The 19932-nt window shown below is 39.3% G+C and overlaps 1 protein-coding gene across 2 annotated transcripts in view; it reads left to right on the forward strand.

The window, feature by feature from the left end:
• Positions 1 to 19932, forward strand: part of XPO4 (exportin 4) — a 79548-nt gene that overhangs the window by 11241 nt on the left and 48375 nt on the right. For both annotated transcript variants that reach the window (XM_030475797.1, XM_030475796.1), the window contains exons 2-4: positions 10757 to 10862; positions 14299 to 14440; positions 14713 to 14851. In XM_030475797.1, coding sequence (XP_030331657.1) covers positions 10757 to 10862; positions 14299 to 14440; positions 14713 to 14851 — 387 coding nt within the window. The remainder of the gene's footprint in view (positions 1 to 10756; positions 10863 to 14298; positions 14441 to 14712; positions 14852 to 19932) is intronic.

Here is a 19932-nt window from a genome sequence, read left to right on the forward strand (position 1 = left end):
GAGGCACATTGGGGATTACCCATGTGATGTCTTGTTATCTATGTGACATGCTTACTGTAGAAGGCTACATGTGAGTAAAAATAATTCCACCCTTGCAACAATGGGGGGTTGGTTATAGCTGCTCTTTCAGCAAGTATATTTTTAAATTGGACATCAAGAAAAAAATAGGCACTGTAAGACACTTCTTCACAAACAGATAATATTAAAGTTTCTCTTGTTGGAGGAGAGCAATTGCTGACCATATTTGATGTACAGTGAGCCTGAAAATAGGTTATATATCATGTCCATCCAAACTTGTGAACTTTAGAAAATGAGTATTGCCATTACCAGGATTATTATGATCTGCTGTCTAGTAGAAGAGGGATCACAATGGTTCTTTACTTAAAACTTTGTCTTGAAATTCACTGTCACAATCCTGGCTTTTTTTGTTAAGCCATGTCTTATAGCTGCAGAGATGAACTACCTGAATCTTATGATCAAGTTGCAATTAAGATTTCAAAGGCTGTGGATGGGCTAGAGTTCTGTCTTTTGCTGGGGAACCAGGGCCTGTCATGGGGGATGATCCACTCTGCAGTGGAGGCTGTGGTGTGTGTTGATGCTGAGAATCAGAAATCTCCTTCTCACCCTCTACAGACTTAGGACCCATGTATCTTCCATGCCTGCTTACAGAGGAAAAAGAGAAGCACCTGTAGGTGGTGGGAGCTGAGGGAACAGTTTGGTGCATTTCCACCAATCCTTCTCCTTGCTGCAGGATGAGGAGCTCAAGTTCAGGCCCAGGAGACAGTCAGAAGAAGGAAGCAGGAGGGCAGGACTTGAGGCTAGTGTGAGTGCAGTTGCAGTAAGGGCACTTTATGGCTTTTTGTATCCTTTAGTAACAGGATGCAGATCCTTTTAGGGTTCCTATGCAACTGAAGAGTGATATGTCATTCCTGCTGAAGTCAAAACATGCTGATTTTATTTGTTAACATTAAATGGTTTAAAAATATTTGGAACAATGAGGTTTTCCGCAACTGTTCTGTGTAGTTATGATGTTTCTCTTATCTTTATCCCTCTCTTCCATATTGAGTTCAGTTGTTCTGTCTTGACTGAGCTTTCTCTGGTCAACATGGGTTGACTTTCTGTTGCTTTGTAGGATCTTACTGGCTTCAAGGGACTCTGCATGGATTTGCCCATTGCCACCAGCCAGGCAATGGGTCAGACCTTGCTTGTGCTTTGAAGCATTAGAACAGTGAATGTGGAGATTAGGAAATAAATAACGTATAATTTAAGGATCTGAACTGTAACCTTTTGTCAGCATTCATCTTCTGGCTGTCCACAGCCAGAAGACTACCATAAGGTAAATTATAGGACAATTCTCAGATTTATCTGTTGTCAGTGTGCTTAAACTGATGTCCTAACTGCAGTTACAGAGGAAACGATAACAAATGAGTATGAAGCACACAAATTATTTTTCTAAAGCATTTTGTGTTCATTGCTGTTAATTGCGGTATCCTGGTTTTCATTGTCTAAACTTACAGAAGTGTAAGACTGTTTAACTTTACACTGAATTTTCTTGAAACCAATTTGAAATCTTTTCTTGACCCAGAAATTACAAAGAAAGCATTAAGATTTAAAAAGAAAACCAGATTCTGATTGTGGTGTATGTAAGTTCTGAGATAATTCTGTGTGCTGATTTTGTGATTACTTCATATGGGCCTTTGTGAGTTTGGTCCAGCACTGTCAAGTTTGACTTGTAGCTCTTGGGATACACAGAATTCAGTTATTTTTCCAAATTCTGTTCGAACAGTCCTTTGTGGGGTGGATGGAGTCTGGGCTGATCCTGTTCACCTAATGCTTCCAGAAAAGCATTTGTAAATGGCATGAGTCAATGTACTGTTAGTTTAGTTGAATTTGTGGATTTTCATGTTGAGCAATATGCACTGTAGTCACAAAAGAGAAAGTCTTAAATGAATCGTGAGGAGACTGAACAGTCAGAGCTGATAGTGGATGAACAGCTCACATAGGTGCATAGACCAGCTATGGACATCTCTTTGTCAATCTCCTACTACAGCTACCTGAGGGCTATGCCTTCATCATCCTCTATTCTTTCTTGCTTCTCTATGATCCTGCTTCCTTGAACAAAGACTCCACTTCTTCTTCCTCCCTTTTGCTTTTCAAGTTCTACCCGCTTTTCCTCAAGCAGCAGGTCTTGGGTACCTGTTTTGATGCTGAGAAGCAGACATGAACCAGTCCTCTGCAGACTGGTTGCCACGAATCATGTGTCTGTATGTGTACAGTGAACACAAAGTGTATTGTACATATAAATGAGTGGTAATGTCAGTGGAGAAGCTGTACCAGTCTATATTTGAGGGTCAAATTGTTAGTGGAGAAATAAAATCTCGATGGTTTTTGTTGTTTATCTTGGAAGTCTTACTTCAGAAAATGTATTGATGGTAATGATTTACTCTGCCTCCCTAGTCAATTAATGTGTGTGTAGATATATAGATGTATATATACATGTGTGTATATAGATACAATCTTATATAAGACCATTTCAGAGCTGAGAATAGATGTTACCACAGAGCACGATTTATCTCCTGGTTTACTTGCAAAAGACTAAATAAAGTACTTCAGCTCCAAAATACAAAGCAAAATCTGATAATAAGAAAAAACAAAGTCTTTTTTTCCCCTCATTGTTAAGTCTCTGCATGAAAGCAAGATGTGAGTGAGTAGATGTGTAGGAGGCAATTCCTCCAGTAGTCACGCATTTGTTCCAAATATATACTGAAAAATACTGGGCACTCTGGGGTTTAAATAATTCAAATCATCATTACTTTTGTGAAAGAATTTTTTTAAGATAAGTTTTTGTTCAGGAAGACTTACATCTCCACCATGTTGTCTCTACTGCAGGTCTGGTCGGATGCCGTCTACTGCATCTTTCTTATGGATCTTCGAAAATGCTCTTCGAGTGTCTTTTAAGTTGGAAGATGAGTTACTGCTCTAACTTAAATGATTATTTGAAAAGCAAGTGCAGAGGAAGCAATGGGTACATAGTTGAAGTTGTTCAGCTAGGTTTTCTGTAGTAACTTAGCTATTACTCAAGGCTCTGGCAGTCATGTAACGACAGATCTGAATTGGATCGCAGAAGCTTCTATCAATACCAGTTGTCTAAATTGCCTTCTGGCCTGGTGCCCAAGGCAGGAATGATCCACTTGTGAAGCAGTTGCTGAATGCTGCAGAGCTGAGCATCTTTGTGCAGCCTGAATTGTTGGCTCTTGGCATCTGCTTCATGAGTGGATCCTTGCATTGTTAGGTATCAGCATCTGCTAGAGAAGTAGAGTGAATAGCTGAGAACAAAAGTGTGGCTAATCACTCAGTTGTCTCTGTCTGACCCCTGTATTTGATCTCTTTGATTAGCTATTTTCATAAGGCAAGTGACAGTTATTGAACGTGCTGTGATATACTGTAGGAAAAAAACTTACTGAAAACACTTGAAAAGTGCTACTGGTAAAACTGCAGTGGAAACCAGTGACTTCCACAGAAGTCAGGGAAATGTGGTCTTGGGGCATGTTGCTTGACATGACTTTGGTAGAGTTCAAACTTGGAACCTCCTTATTCTGAGAATCTGATTCTTTTGTATAACTCACCTATATAGCAGAATTTGCTGCGGAGTAATTCTCTTAAGGTATTTTTTGTTATTTAAGATGCAGAAATCTGTTTTTAGGGCTTGAGCATCTTAGTAGAAGAGCACTTCTACTAAGTAGAGTTAAAATTTCGTACCTTATGTACGAAGTACATACAGTAGTATGCTGCAGCTATAACAATTGCTTATGTGGATAGAGTAATATATTTAGCTGTCCTAAATGTAGTATGTGCACTAGTTAAAAATTACTGCTTGCCCTTGCGTTTGATTACTTTTTTTTTTCCCCTCTTTCTCCTATTTTTTTCCCATACTCCTCAGCTACGTTATCACCATCACATGGTGTTCCCCTGCACATGCTTCTCAAGTTCACTCACGATCTTTCTCCTTTGCATATGCCTCACTGTTACTTGGCTTCCCTGCCTGCTGGGACATGTTGGCAAACCATCTGGGCTTCCTTTATTTCTTGCTTCTCTGAGCATGTTTTGCCTGATGGTGGCTGTCAGCAAGGTCCAGGCCCAATGGTGCCATTGCCATCTGTGGTGGTTTGTGCTCATCCTTGTATATTGATAGAGATTCAGTTTCTTATTCTTGTCCCTGTTAGACTTCCAGGCTCTCTGCAGCAGTCTAGACACCATTCTGAAGAACAACTGATATGTTGAATTGATTTTTCGTAAGCCGGTAACAGCCCGCAGACCAGAGTTCTGGAACAGTTTTATTTTACCTCTTGACTGCAGGGAAGGCAAGACTCCCCTACATATTTGGTGAGGCTTGGTTTGGAGAGTTTGTGGTGAATTTTGAGTCACACTTCAGTAGAAACCTCAGATTTTTGTTTCTGCCCTTGTCAACTTTGTAATGTACTTTGCTTGTAGACATAAACATTGCCTTTGGCAAGAAAGTTCCTTCTTGGCTTTAGTAGTAGCAGGTACAAGCAATTCGATCTTCTTTTTTTAAACCCAAGAAAGTTCTCTTAGTAGGCATGTTTGCCTTTCCATAATCCTACTGGTGTTTAGACTGTATTGTTCATAGGGGACCTTTTTTGTAGGTGGGAGTAGTGTGGGTGTCAGCTGAAAACACTCGAGTGCAATCTCCCTGTGTTCTCTTAAGCAGCAAAGTCTGGAGGAGTGCATAACTATTCTTTGTGACTTGCTAATAGGCAGATTTTCCCCAGCGTGATTGTAGAAAGATGCTGAATTCTGTTGTGTTCAGTGCTGTCTTGCCATAGCAAAAGTCTGAAAAATCAGAATCTGTCTCTAGCAAACGTCTCTGTCTGCAAGCAAATGGGAACACTGTTTATCCCATCCTTCATTATGTTTATACATCCTCGTGGGCAGGATTTTTCTTAATAAAAGTATGATGCAGAGATAACAGTGTAAACTTGTTGACTAAATCATACTTAAATAAAAAACCCTAATTCATTATTGGATTATTATTATTTAATAATAATGTCACATGAGTGTTAGAAGTTGTTAATTTTAAGATACTGTCACTGTCCACAAGTGACCAATAAGTATTATTTTCTGGCATCTAAAACCATTAAGAAAATATTGTCACTTCTGCTATATAATAAAAAAATGTTATATTTTGTATGTCTGTGATGATCAACATGAAACTGCCTGAACAGAATCACTTGGGGGAGGGGGATTTGATGCTTCTGATTACTTTTTAAAGCAAAAAGTGTTTTTAGAAATCAGGGGAAGGAGTGAAAAAAGCAGACACCACTTCAGATGTGGATGTGCTGTTAGCTCTTCAGCCTGTTATTGACATATACATGGTGACTTCAACTTTAGTCTTATGAGCAGAGCATCTGATTGTTTGCAGCCCATTTGCTACCCTTCTCATGGCTCTATTACCTTCATTGCTTAGCACTCTCCATTGTGACGAGTCATAACTACATATATATTTTTTAAAGATATGTTACTGAGGTAAAAAATGCTTGTACTAAGCATGTTGGTCTGATTATGTATGTGTAACTTCAAATTCTCTAAATGCATTTAACTACTACTTCTATTTAAGACAAAACCAAACCCTCAAGCCCCTTATTTTTACCCCTAATTTTTCCATATGTACATTCACCAGGTGTCTCCTAGCTCTGTGTGTGTTTTTCAAATGACAGTTGGTCTAACCATTTCTCATATATACTTCTTTCCTGTTCCGAGTATCACTATGAATTTATATTTTAATTTTTTTGTAATATCTGTTTGTGTTAATCAGTTTCTGCCTGGGTAACATATGCCAAATTTTTAGCCTTTTTAATCATTCCCAGTTGTGCTGTCCTTTCTTGTAGCATCAGTGAATAATTGATGGTGTACCATCAAGGGAGGAGCAGAGAAAAAGACAATCAAAGTTAGAAATGAGGAAACTGTGTTATATAAGGAAGAAACAAAGATGATTTATTTTGGAGAGGAAATATCACTGTTTATATAAGTGGCAGTATGTAAACTTATGGAGTTAAATGGTGCTGCTGTTTCAGGTGCTTTTCTTTATCTTCCCATAGTACAAAAGGATGGTTGCAGGCACAAAAGGATTCTGCATTTCTCAGATTAGTGGATTGCCACTTAATACTGAGATTGCCAGGGGTAAACAGTTGCTACAATGTTGGTGCACCTCCTGTTTTGTTAGTAGGGAGGAGAGAAGGAGCTTCATCTGTGATACGGTTTCTTCTAAAATTCTCATAGTGGTGACAAAGAAGAGAAGGAGGTTTTAAGGAAGGTGTGCTGACCTCGAACTCATTGGGAGAGGCTTATTCCTGATGGAAAACTGAACCCATTTTTGATTTTTTTATCATGTTCCATAGTGGAAAGAAAAGGTAATTGCATGGAAGTTATGTGGGGTTTTTTGTAAAGTATCTGGTCTAATAGTCAAGGAGGGCAAAACCTGACTTAGAATTAGTTTTACACAACAGTTCCTGTCCTTCCAAAATAATTCACATTGCTGTTACACCCATGTAAGCTGAGACAGGTTATCTCCTCAGAGTGGGCTGATTTATTTGTTGGGGTTTTTTTAAGTGCAAAAAGTGTACACAGAATATGTGTATGCATGGCAGGGGAACTAGATGATCTTTAAGGTCCCTTCCAACCCAAACCATTCTATGATTCTATGCTGGGCTTTCCTTTAAAGCCCTATATTAGCAGTACTTTACTCCCAGTGTACCAGATAACCACTGGAATGCAGGTGACTGTAAGCTTTAAGCTCCCTCTGGTGGCTGTATAGTTTAAAGCTTACCTGCTGCACTTGCCTGTTCTGGACAGTTTTGAGGGTCTAAGTGCGTAATGTATTACTAAATTATTGTAATTTTTAAAATTAATACACGAATATGATGTGTCATATGCGTTTCCAGGGTGCCAAAGGTCTCCTGTAATCAGACTTCAGAGTAGTAGAAAACTTAAATAAAGTTAGAGGTCTCTTTTCTAGTTATTGTAAGCATAAGGGGATATTTCCTATAAAATTTTAATTCATTCTTTTTTTTAATAGTGCCATGATTTGCTGTTGATGTCCCTGAAAGTACCCTTAAGTATTACAGAACACTGAAAATAGATACGATCTCTATATGACAAACTGAAGTATTCTTTGTTAATGCAAAATTAGTTCAAGATGAGGTAGCCATGATTTGCTGCTCTTGCTCTAAGAGCGTAAACATAAATGACCCCAGACTTCCAAAATGTTTTGCTTTGTCACACCCAAAGGATTCCTTCTAATGTGGCTGTAATTAGTGAGGCTTCATGAGACTGCAGAGCTGTGACCTGCAAGGTCAGTACTGCTGAAAGGGCAGCGTCACTCCACTCCTTTTCTCACTGTCGTTGCACTGGCTCTGGCTCTTGTCTGACTTCTTGAAGATTAAAGTAACGAAAGAGTGTTAATTCCCCTTGTAATCTGTTCCCCCCCCCCCCCCTTTTTTTTTTGTGGCCATTTGATAGAAGGAATAATGAAAGGAGGTGACAGGACCATGAAGGTGAGAGCAGGAAAGCAGTGGGATCTATCCTTTTGGTAGCAGAGATACTAAAATCATAGAATTGTAGAATCATAGAATAGTAAGGGTTGGAAAGAACCTTAAGGTCATCTAGTTCCAACCCCCCTGCCATGGGTAGGGACACCTCACACTAAACCATGTCACCCAAGGCTCTGTCCAACCTGGCCTTGAATACCGCCAGGGATGGAGCATCCACAACCTCCCTGGGCAACCCATTCCAGTGCTTCACCACCCTCACTGTAAAGAACTTCTTCCTTATATCCAATCTAAACTTCCCCTATTTAAGTTTGAACCCATTACCCCTTGTCCTACCACTACAGTCCCGAAGGAAGAGTCCCTCCCCAGCATCCTTATAGACCCCCGTCAGGTACTGAAAGGCTGCTTTGAGGTCTCCACGCAGCCTTCTCTTCTCCAGGCTGAAGGGCCTCAACTTTCTCAGCCTGTCTTCATACGGGAGGTGCTCCAGCCCTCTTATCATCTTCATGGCCCTCCTCTGGACTTGCTCCAACAGTTACATGTCCTTTTTATGTTGAGGACACCAGAACTGTACACAATACTCCAAGTGAGGTCTCAACTCAAGATATATAACTCAAGAAACTTGCTTCTTAGTTCTCACGGAACTTCATTGACCAAAGCTGTGTGTTTGTAGAGACTTCAGAGTATGCCCCTGGCATTGTTAAATGCACTTTAAATGGTAGTTGGTGCTGAGAAAAGCAGCATATCACCAGCCATTATGTCCTATGCAGTGCTGGCACAGCCCTCTGTGCTGGCTTCTGGAGAACCAGGCTGGGGAACTGATCCAGATGAAAATAACCTGCCTTTGGTGGGGTACTTTTTGGTGGTCACTTCCCCAGTCTTGTTCTCTGTGCATTTGCACAAATGCTTGCCCATACAGGGGGGGGAAAAGTGGGGACTGCTTTTTTGTTTGGTTTATTTGTGGTAGCACTGACTGAAGTGTATGTGAAGCTGTTGCTGTGTAGGTCATTCCTGTGTTTTCTATAACCTGCTCCAAATACTCTCCTGGCATTCAGTACAGCTGCTAGCTCTGTCGCAGTGAATGTAGCTAGAGTCCACACAGAAGTACTGTCTTTCAGACTGCAGAAAGCAAGGGGAGGTTGGGAACAACTCCTGTTGATGGCTGGCTGCGTGCAGAAGAGCTGAGGCTTTATCTCAGAAGTGTCGCATGCCCAGATTTGGTGAGGCTGCTTCTTCACAAGTTTGCATTTGCTTGAGAAGTTATTAAAGTTTGGGTTTCTGCATTGGGTTGGAGTTCACTGAATCTCTGTGTCCTGGAAGGACTCAGGTACTGCCATGGAGCTTACTTCTGTCTCAGTTGTTCAGCAGTGAGTAATGTACCAAATGTCTGAAAACTTTTCTTTGCATACATCTGCCTCCAACCTGCTGACTTAGCCCTTGAGACGCTGCTCCCAGCACACAAAGACAGGCGTGAGCTGAAGGCACGCTGCTGTCTGTGTGCGTGCACAACCTGATGCAAGCTGCTGCCTGCCCACAAGGGTGTACGGGCAAACACTGTAATGTTGCCCACAGAGCTGGTGAGAGCTGTCCTGGGGAGCCCTGCCCCCAAACTGACTGTAGAGCAGAGCAGGTTTGTGAAGGTACAGAGCATTTATTCTGGGTGCGTTTGCAGCCACCTTCCTCTGCTACTTAATTTGCTCCCCTCACAGGCATTCATCATATCTACACAGGAAGTCAGAAGTTTGCTATATGAGGAGGAGCACAGCTGTTCATTAGGACCCTCTTGATCCAAGAATCAGCAGCCTGCTTTCCCTTGCTTCATTTACTCAGATTATTGACTTTGAATCTGTGGTGTTATGTACTTATATTTAAATCTTCTGTCATCTTGTGTTTTATCATGGATGAGAGAATTAAATCAGATTTGATATTTTATTTACAAAACCCTTGATCTTTTTGCTGAGGTCTTTGTACTTTTATTCCCAAAGCAGTGGGTATAAATCAAACCCAAAAGATGCACGGCACACGTGTTCTCCTCACATTGCTAAGGACAGGACTGGAGTTTGGAGTTCAGCTGAAGTTCAATAACCTACATTCTCACCTTGACCTGGCTCTGCAGCTTGTATGTGATCATTCTACGCTTGCATATTCCTTTCTCAGAGGCACTCAGTTCAGCTTATGCTGCCTTATGGTATCAATCCCTTATAAGAGTATTTTGTGCTGTGTGCTTGCTCAGATAAATCCTAAATAGCAGGAATCAGAGGATATTAGCAGCAAAAGTAGAGAGCAACGTGGTGTTGTGAGCAGCTGATGTTTTCTGCAGGGTTTTTACTTTGGGCAGCAGAGGGAATCTTGGGATTACCCAATGAAGTGAGGCTGTAGTGCAGGCAGTTAGCTCTCATTTGTGCTCTGTAGGTGATATCCCGCCTCACAATGATCCACGTTGCTGCATAGTTTCATGCTTTACCTGTGGCTGATTTTCGGTAGAAACCACCATGGAGCTGGCTTTCAGCAGTAGTGGAGCAGCAGGTGTTACCTGAGCAGCCAAGATGCTCATGATGCAAGGGGACAGGTATATAAAAGGATGGGCATAAGCACCTGGGGAACCACCCTAGCCATCCCCAAATGGGCTGACCTGTCTTCAGCTAGATTCCTCTGTCTTTAGGATGTCAACTTTAATGTTAAACACTAGAGGGTAGCACGTTACTGCCAATCCTTTATTTTAGAACATATGCATAGTCATTTTTTTTAATCCCTTGAATTTATTCTACAATTCAATATTTTAAAACAAATGTAGAACAAAAGAAAAAATAATGCTTTATTTCCATGACTGTGAGAGTGTGTAGCAGCATTTAGTGGTGTGCAATGAGATTTTTGGTTTGAGTAGAAAAAGAATTGGGTTGAATTTAGATCTTTTATCTGTCTCCAGAAGCATGATTAGGAACACAATACTTAGAATTATTCATTCTCTGCCTAATGTCTCAATATTGACACTTATGTGCATGATATAAGTACACAGTGGTAATAAGAGGCCATGTCTGAGAAAGAGCAGGTGATTTTATTAAGAGGTGCCAGGTTTTGATGTTTAACAAGGCAGATATTTTTAAGTTCATGACATTGCTCATGCATTTACAATTGGGATTGGGTGTTAGTGCTTAAATAACTTTTTTTTTTTCCCCCCTTTTTTCTTTCAGGCACCACCTTCCATGGTCAATAATGAACAACGCCAACATGCTGAGCACATTTTCTTATCATTTAGAAAATCAAAATCACCATTTGCTGTTTGCAAACACATTTTGGGTAAGTTTTTGTGAATGAGGTTGAGCGTGTACCTATTTTTATGACTAGAATTGTGCTGCTGTTCTGCATCTAGGAATATGAACATCAGTTTTGATTTTGATGAGGGGCACTTTTTTACAGAGGGTAAAGCTGGTTACTGCCCTTTTTGGTTTTGTTTTTGGCAGCTTTAAAGCTGTAAGGTGTGTAGCGAAGTTCCTAAACCAATTTCATAGATTCAGGTTTCCTCTGTGACTTGATTATTGTAATACTGTCTAAACTGCGGAATTTACGGGGCTGCCTGTAGTGTGATTGCTTGGCTTGAAGCTTCCTGTTAAATCAACCAACGATGCAATTTTACATACTTTTTGCCAGATTTTGCACTGGTGCTGAAATTTTCCATGGTGGCAATTTATTTCAGGGTGAATGTTTTAGTAAGTTGCTGTTAACAGCCAGCTGCTGTATTTAAAAATAAACCAAAAAAGTTAGAAATGTTTGTCACCTGGTAGAAGCAATAGAGTATTGATTTGAAGTTCTGTAGAATTATACCTGTGGAGAAGGGAGAGAGATAGGTAGGTATCATCTTTTTCCAGAAATTTCTTGGGGTTTAATGGAAATGGTGTAAATGTGGTTGTGTTACAAGACTTAAAATAAATGTTTTTATAGGTGCTATAGAGACTTATTAGAGTTTGGCAGCTAAATAATCTGGAAATTGCAAGAGCAGTAAGTATCTGAGATTCCTGATCAGTACCACTATATATGAGTGTTGGGGGGGAAAGTGAAGGAGAAGTTTCAGTGAAAGCTGGCAAGAAAAACCTGGAAATTTTTGGAAAAGAAAACACACCAAGAACAGAAAACACAACTTTTCTTTCAAAAAATTCTCCAGAATGAACACAGAAATATTAGAATTACGTTTAAAATATGATTATTTTCATACTTAATTCACTCTGCTATTTTTTTTAATGGTTATTTCTAAATTTACTGGATTAGAGACTTACAATTCATGAATATTAGGATGTCAGTATTGCAGGCCTAGTACTGTGTTGTTAAATTATACTGTGATATATAGAACACGGTGTGATTCCTTTCCTACATGCACTCCCCAACCAAATTTTTTTCTACAAATTAGTTTCTTGTGGTTTTAGTATATTATAGTAGAACTTCATCTGGTCTTGAAGTCTGGAATCCCACTTTTTGCTTCATGGGTCAGCAAAATCAATGCTTTTTATTTCCACATTAGTTTTTAGAGATTTTTAAGTGGGCAAAAGAACATACTGAGTAACTTTGCAGACCATTTTGATCTCTCATAAGTGATATGTCACTAATCAGAAATAATGAAAATTCATGAAATCACCTCATCATCTTCTCGAAAGAGGGAATTCAATGTAGCATTAATAATGAATGCTACATTGCAGACAGTTTTCTTTTTTAATTCTGAAATGTGACTGATTGGAGGAATCCTGTTTATAACACCTTTTGGATGTCTAGAAATATTACATCCTTAAATTCATATTGTTCATATGCTACCACCATTGAGAAAACAGCATGCTTCTGCATGGGACAAGATTTTCCTGGCAGTGTAGGCAGTTGTGACACTGAGACCTGGAATTGAGAGACTGTTCCCAAAACTCTGTGCTGCTGGAGTGTTTATACAGTCTGGACAGAAAGAACAGTTATTTAAGACTTAGGAGTTGAGAAGGGAGAGGCAGGGATTATGAAATTAGGAACCAGGGAAGGGAAACAAGCTGCTCATGCTGAAGAATAAAAGAGTTAAAGTGTACTGATGGGCTGTGTGCAGGTAAGGATGGCCAGGAAACAGATGGCTTTATAAAGAAATAGAAGAAAAAAAAAAGTTGAGACAGGAATTAGAATGTAGGTAGAGGGACATAACAAGGATGTTGATGGTGTTCGTAGAGAGAAGAGTGTACGAGTAATACAGGGAGAGCAATGGTGATGATGAGCATAAGGAAAAGGAGAACAGCCACAACCATGCAGTTTCTTTAAAAACCTGGAGTCGAACCCAGGAAGCATGAGGCTCTACATTCTTCTGTTGTAAGTTTATAGCTGTTAAATGTACTGGCAAAACTTGTCCTGCCTTTCTTTAGTAACTTCATGTAGAGGATAATGGCACTCTATTTATAAGCTTATACTGGGTGCTGGAGGTCTGTGCTGTTAATGATTGCAAGTTGTGCGCTTGTGGTACTTGACATGAAGGAGAAATTCCATCCTTTTCTTTTTTAATAGCATTCTCTTTTTGCATCAGCTTTGTCTAGTTTGAAAAGCCAGAAGTTAAGAAATGCCAGAATTAAAATTCCTATGCAGGAATAATTTGGCTCAGTTTGTATGTGTTTGACATACGCATTAATCTTAATCAAGTGGTTACTTAGTTTTCCAAATTAAGCTGAGTAGATTTAAAGGTGGTTTATTTCGATTTAAGCATGTTTACCTGTGTAGGGTTTAGATTTGGAGCCTGATCAAGTTACTTAAAAACGTTTTAGCAAATTGGCTGCTATTTTGGGTACAGAACTTCTATATAAAGGAAATGTATGCTATAAACCTGTGTGTATATAATCAGGAGAAGAAAGTTTGTTTTGTAGTCATTTAAAGCCCATCAACTCATGAATGAGGTTTTATCAGACAAACCCAGTTTTAGCCCTGGCACATCTCCCACCATAGCTCAAACTCCACTTCTTGCTCAGGAATTTTATTTCACCATTTCATATTTTATGCTTTTGGCACCTTGTGGCTGCACCCTTTCTGAATGTTCTTTCTGTGTTTTCTACAGAGTGTTACTTTCTTACATAACATCTTTTTCTACTTTCTTTAGTGCATCTATATAAAAATTAATCAGATATTCAGATAATAAGGGCTAATAATTCCTACACTGTGGTGGGGAGTTACATTTTGATTACCTCAAGATAAGTATGGGAGCTTGAACATGATGTAGTAAACCTTAAATTCACCAGTCTGTAAAACTTTTGCTGTGATCATAAAACACAAATATTTTCTTTGGGTGTAAGTGCTTCTCATTATCATCTGTCAAATACATGTAATTTTATGCACTGCTGGTGCCAAAGGCAAGCATGCAAATGATAGAGGCGTCTTCAGTTCTGGCATGCCTGTCAAATTAATCCAATTTTAATGTATCTGGACTAAATCCGTCATAATTTTTATTTTGTTCCACAGTTGGTTTAGCATTCTTATTCCTGATCTTTGGCCCAGTCGCCCTGGGCAGCCAGCTTTTCTTCCCCTGAGTCACTGATTCATAATGTTGGACCATTTGATAATTGGGTTGATTATTTTTCTCCCCTTTGAGATGTAAATTATTTGTTTTCTTAGCAACAGAAGACCATTTAATAATAAAGAACAGTAAATGCCATTATTTTTTTTCTGGAAATACATACCAGCTAAATACATGTATGTCTTCTGATACCCAAGTTGCCTTTGTTTTTCTCCACAGAAACTAGTAAAGTGGACTATGTCCTTTTTCAAGCAGCTACAGCGATAATGGAAGCAGTTGTAAGAGAATGGATTCTCTTGGAAAAAACTAGCATCGAGTCACTGCGAACATTCCTTCTAACCTATGTCTTACAAAGGCCTAAGTAAGTATAGAAAATATACTTCTGAACATGTAGGAATTTGCATAAAGTCTGGATTTTTCCAGGATAGTCTTTGGTTTCCCAGGGTAGTGGTGGAAGACCATTTCAACAATAATTTTATCTTCCATTCTTAACACTTAGTTGATTTCTGTAGGGATGTCAGCTTTTGCTTATGAATTCACACGAAATGTTTGAAAAAGAACTGTATTGAAAATTTTATTGAGCACTTATTTTCAGAATTATTTGCAAATATATTTTTGCAATGTTGTTTACAGCCTTCAAAAGTATGTTCGGGAGCAGATTCTATTAGCAGTAGCGGTGATAGTGAAACGGGGATCATTAGACAAATCAATTGACTGCAAAAGCATTTTTCATGAAGTCAGCCAGTTGATCAGCAGTGGGAACCCCACTGTGGTAAGTATTTTGGCTTTTTTCCTTCAAAATTTAAGCAATCTGTATCAGCAGCATAAGTTATATATATATACTATATATCTATGCTTAGCAACAAAGAAGTCTTGTATACTTCTCTTACCTAAAAATTAAAATTAGTATTTAAGTTGATAGCTATTCAAGCAATCATTCACCAAGTTGGAGATTTTTGAATGTTTTGGGACTAGGAGTAGCATGTGTAGCTTTTTGGTACACAATTACACCATATTTTTTTAGGGAAGAGGTTGCGTTGAATAGCTGCTCTAAGTGCCACTGGATTTTTGTGGTTTCTCTGGGTTTCTTTAATAAATCAGCTAGCATGATCTAGAATGGATTTTCCATTAGCTGACAGTTTTTCACACACTGTTCCCCTTCCATCTGTGCAGTACTGTACCCTCCTGTAGCTCAGCTGTTGGAATAGGCTACGAGCAAGAGGCATAGGCCTCTGCTGTTCTCTGGGTGACGGGTAGGTGGAGGGAAAGGGGCGTGAGGAACTAAAATGTGGAATGGAAATACAAAACTTACTCTTGATTTAATGTCATACTTCTAGGGCTAAGTGTTACCTTCCATACTGAGCTCAAAGTGGAAACAAGGTGTCCAATATCTATCTATGCATTTAGTGAAATTCCGTCTGCTATGCCAGGAGATAAGTTTAGAATAGGTCATAATAGAGGCATGTAACTAGAGATTAAAGAGAGGTGATTTTTCTCCTACCAAATGAAAATCGAAGTGTGTGTAGATTCCATGCTGAAACTTTAACTGAAGCTTTTCTCAAAAAAAAAAAAAGGGGGGGGGGAACCAGCTCATAACACTGCTGAGCGTTTAGAGCAGCAGTTGTACAAGATGTGAGTGGCAAATGTTTAACTCTGAAAATTCAGTCAAAGTGTACCAGCAGTAATGCAGCTCATGTCATGGTCCTAAAAATAGTGTGTCACCTCTGAGCACAAGTGATACCCCTCTATGGTCTGGAAATTTCAGTTACACTTATAAACTTTAATTTCACAGTTATTTAGCTTAAGGTGAACATTTTAGCCTTTTGGTTGTAACTTGGATAGAAGTGGGTGTCTGTTTAGAACAATGCTGAGTTCACAGGGTTCTTTTTTTTTCAGGAAATATAGCCTTTTTATTAAAATGGAGTTACAGCTGAGATTTTCAGTTTTCACACATGCCAGTGTATATGATCTTTCCATAAAGATACAAAAGTGGAGCAGATAGAAACCTGGATGTTGACAGAGAAGTCGTCTTTGAACTAGCTCTTGCATAGCCCAACTTCAACAGTTGTATTCTGTGCATGCACTAATACACAGACACACTACACTGAACAGCATACAGCAAGCTAAGACTGCCTGCTGTAAGTATATCATCCCAGGCTTGCTGCAGAACAGAGCGCATTGCAGAGGAGCTCTGGCTGGGGGAAGGGGTAATATTTCACTCTCCAAGTTCGACTCACTGCCACCATACAGAGACCAAGTTAGACTCAGTTTTTAGTTTCCCTTTATCCACCTTTCTTCACAAGCATTAATTTCTCCATAGTTTTTTCAAAGTATTTGTGCTCAAGCTTGAAGAATGGTATTGAAAATGTCTTGAGTATATAATGATGTTTTCTACTCTGGTATGCTAATATGACTCAGTAGCAAAAAATGACATGCGATGCTGCTGGAACATCCTTTCTGGAAGGCACAGAATATGTTTGTTAGTCTTTGGCAAGCTGATTATAAACACATGCTCCCATGTAGGTATGAGGTTTTAAATTATAAAATATTTATTATTAATAAAAATGTTCTTGTAATCTTCTGAGACTTTACTGCAAGAGAAACTGGTACTTGCACAGCTTCATGTGACACAGGACTTGGCATATGCAATAATAAGTAGTAATAAAATTGTGTGTTAGCACAGTGTCTGCCACAACTGAGCGCTGACAGGTTCAGGGCATGCCTTTCATATAAATATATAACAACTTTCAAAGGTTGTATAAAATAATTAGTACAATAGAATATCCACTTACCTTTTCAAATATGGGTGGGTGTGTTCGTGGGTTTTGTATTCGTGTCTCTGTAGTGTTCAGCTGTGCCCATCAGGTTACATGGAACCATGGTGTTGTGGCTGCCTTGCTGCTGTGTGAAGTTTCAACTAAGGGTGCTTCAGGCTATGGTATGTAGCTAAGGGAGTGGTACTGCTTTCAAGATCCAAGATGTACCATCAGGACAGTGCCGTGTAGTGTCACAGGTGTTTCTGTACTTCACTGGAGGCATGTTTGCATTAGTTATTTATAAAAACAGGCCTCTATCCAAGTCAGGGAGGAGGCTGGGGCATGGGTGTTGGGAGAGATCAGCAGATGTTTTCCAGCCCTCTGTGCCTTCCTGACTCCTTCCAGTTTCTTAACATGTCTTCCCTGTGATGTGATGTGCACTCTTCCCTCCAGCCTTGTACAATCAAGTTTCAGAAGTCTGTCATACCTTTGTGACTCGTGATTCTCTGTTATGTATCTTGGTTGCTTTCTGTATCCTTCCCAGGCTTCTGCTCCATGTTCCCTCTGACCTACTGCCTCTACCCATTTGTGTCCTCCTACCTGAGGTTCACTCAGCAGCTGAGAAGTAACATACAGAGTCAGCAGCAGATCACTTCATATTTAAAAATATTTAAAGCTCTCAAATGTGGCTCTTAGCTGTTGATAATGACTTTCTACTGCAGTTCGTAATTGAGAGAAAGTCCTTTTTAAAAAAGCAAAGTAGTTTCTCACCTGCTTCCCACTTGCTTTCTGCTCTCTGCTGGCTCTGAAGCTTTCTGGTCCTTCTTTATCTTACAAGAATAGAGTAGGTACTTAATCTTTTCCATTCCCTGCAACCCTCCACCCAGTTCCTGTCAGACATCTGTACTAGTTTTGTGTTTGTTAGGCACTCCTGCTTCATGAAATCTTCAGGAGTTTTCAGTAACATCTTGTCATGGTCATGTCAGGAAGGCTGGTGTAATAAGGACAGCAGAGAATGTAGGTGGTACTGTCTTTTGCATGTGTCCTTTTGCAGGATTTCATGTGCTTAATACCTTAACTTCTCGAGTACTAGTTTAGAATATCTTTAGAAATGGGTGTACTTTGAGGATGGAACTTGAAGGTATGTTGAATAATGCTGTGGCAAACTGACAAGGGAGCAAGACTGATGGATGAACTCTTGAGAATGAGGGGAAAAAAAAAAGAAAATGAAAAAAACCCCCACCCAGAACAAAACAAAACAAAACAAAAAAAAAAAAAAAAACCCAAACAAACAAAACAAAAACAAAAAAAAAAAGAAAAAACCAAAAAGGAGATTGGAAGGAAGAGGAGGAGAGGAATAGTGATGAGAAGAAAGTGGGCAGGAGATGAAAAAGATGGCTTTAGTATCAAACAGCCTCTTAATAGTGGAACACGGTGTACATGTTAAGGAAATAACAGGGCACTAAGGAGAGGTAATACTACAGGGATGAGAAGGGTGCGTGGTTACAGCCAGGGTTTGAACCTGGAGTGTTGGATCCTGCTGCTGCTTCTCTGCCATATGGACCTTTATGGATCTCCTGGAAGAAACCCTAGTCTGAGAAGGGAAAGCAAACTATAGAGAGTCTGGCCGCCTGTTCATTTATAAATGAGTTTAGGTGGTAATCCTCTGCGAGGACAAGGATTAGCTTTGTAGTTCCTGGTTTTGTTTTTCCTGGCTCTTCCTGTAACATCAATACAAGCCATCTTGCTGCTTATGAAGGAGAGTCTGATCTCCCTCCAATAGCAATTTTAGGATCTCTTTAAAAAAATCTTCATCTCTGGGGGACAGAGCTTCTGGCAGTAGACACAGTATTATGGGCCAGTCTTAAAATGCTAAATACATGTTTTCTATCACCGATTTGAAAATTTTGGAGAATTGTGTAGGCCAAATTTTTCTCAACTATAAATGTGTTTAATTTCTTGGTCTTTTCTTTTTTGTTAGAATATTTTGTATTTTCATAGCTGATTTCATTTGTCTGTCATCCATGCCAGAAGGACAGGAATTCTGGCCACTAAGGTGACTGATTACCATGAGGAGGAACTGGAACAACCATCAGATGTACTCTGTTTAAAACTGGGCTAGGATATGGGTCATACCTCTCTCTCTTCTAGAATATGGCTGGGTGGATGCAGAGGCGTCCAACTGTTGTAGACCTGACACAGGACTGGGAAGCAACAGAAGCTGTGTTTTCTAAGATCTACAATGCATATAGTAGAATGTATTCTAGTATAAAGCTCCATACCGGAAGCCTAAATTTTTCTGTAAATGCAAGAAGACTTGCCAAGAATTACTGGAGTTGCTCTGAGATCCTAAAAGTTCCTTCTCTCTTAAAATCTGTAACTCTGTTGTTCTATTTCCCAATGTTCATGGTTGGCCTAGAATGGAGATTCAGATGCATCAGGTTACCTAAAACTGCTGAGGAATGTGCTGTGGATGGATTTTACTCTTAACAGTAGGAAATGTAAATAAGCAAAACTCTAGGCATTAATCTTCATTGAAATGTCAGTAATAATGGCTGCATAGATAACTACTTAGAGTTATTTAGCATTTATGGTTCTTATTTTTATTCTTTAAGAGGAATTTTACTTCTGTATCCCTGTCTAGCTGTTGCTGTCTCATATAGTAGGGTAGGATTCGGAGAAGCTGTTGTGACTTTCACATTTTGACAAAAACTTTATTTTTTTTCCCCCCTATACCCTCAACTGTATTTTCTGGTCTAATAAAATTATTACCTGGTCCTATGAACCTTACTGCCTTTGAGACATGTTGAGTATAAAAACCAGATGGTAAACCAGGATATTTAAGCTGTTTCCTTCATGCTGACAAGTACTCTATAAAGGCTTAAGTTAGTGTGTTAAAGATTGGTTTGGGAATTTTGGGGATCTAGAAACTACTCCAAATATGAGGCTAAAACTTGCTAATACAAATTAAGAGAACTTTAAAACATAAGTAATTTTTTAGTAGTTTTATTAACCAGGGTGCCTTTTAAAGTTGTCTGATTTTTCTTTTGAAAGAGAGCCTACTTTACTGGAGATGTAGTACAGCAAAATTCCAGCT

The sequence above is a fragment of the Strigops habroptila genome, chromosome 2, assembly GCF_004027225.2.
Source record: "Strigops habroptila isolate Jane chromosome 2, bStrHab1.2.pri, whole genome shotgun sequence".
In the NCBI taxonomy this organism is placed as follows: Eukaryota; Metazoa; Chordata; class Aves; order Psittaciformes; family Psittacidae; genus Strigops; species Strigops habroptila.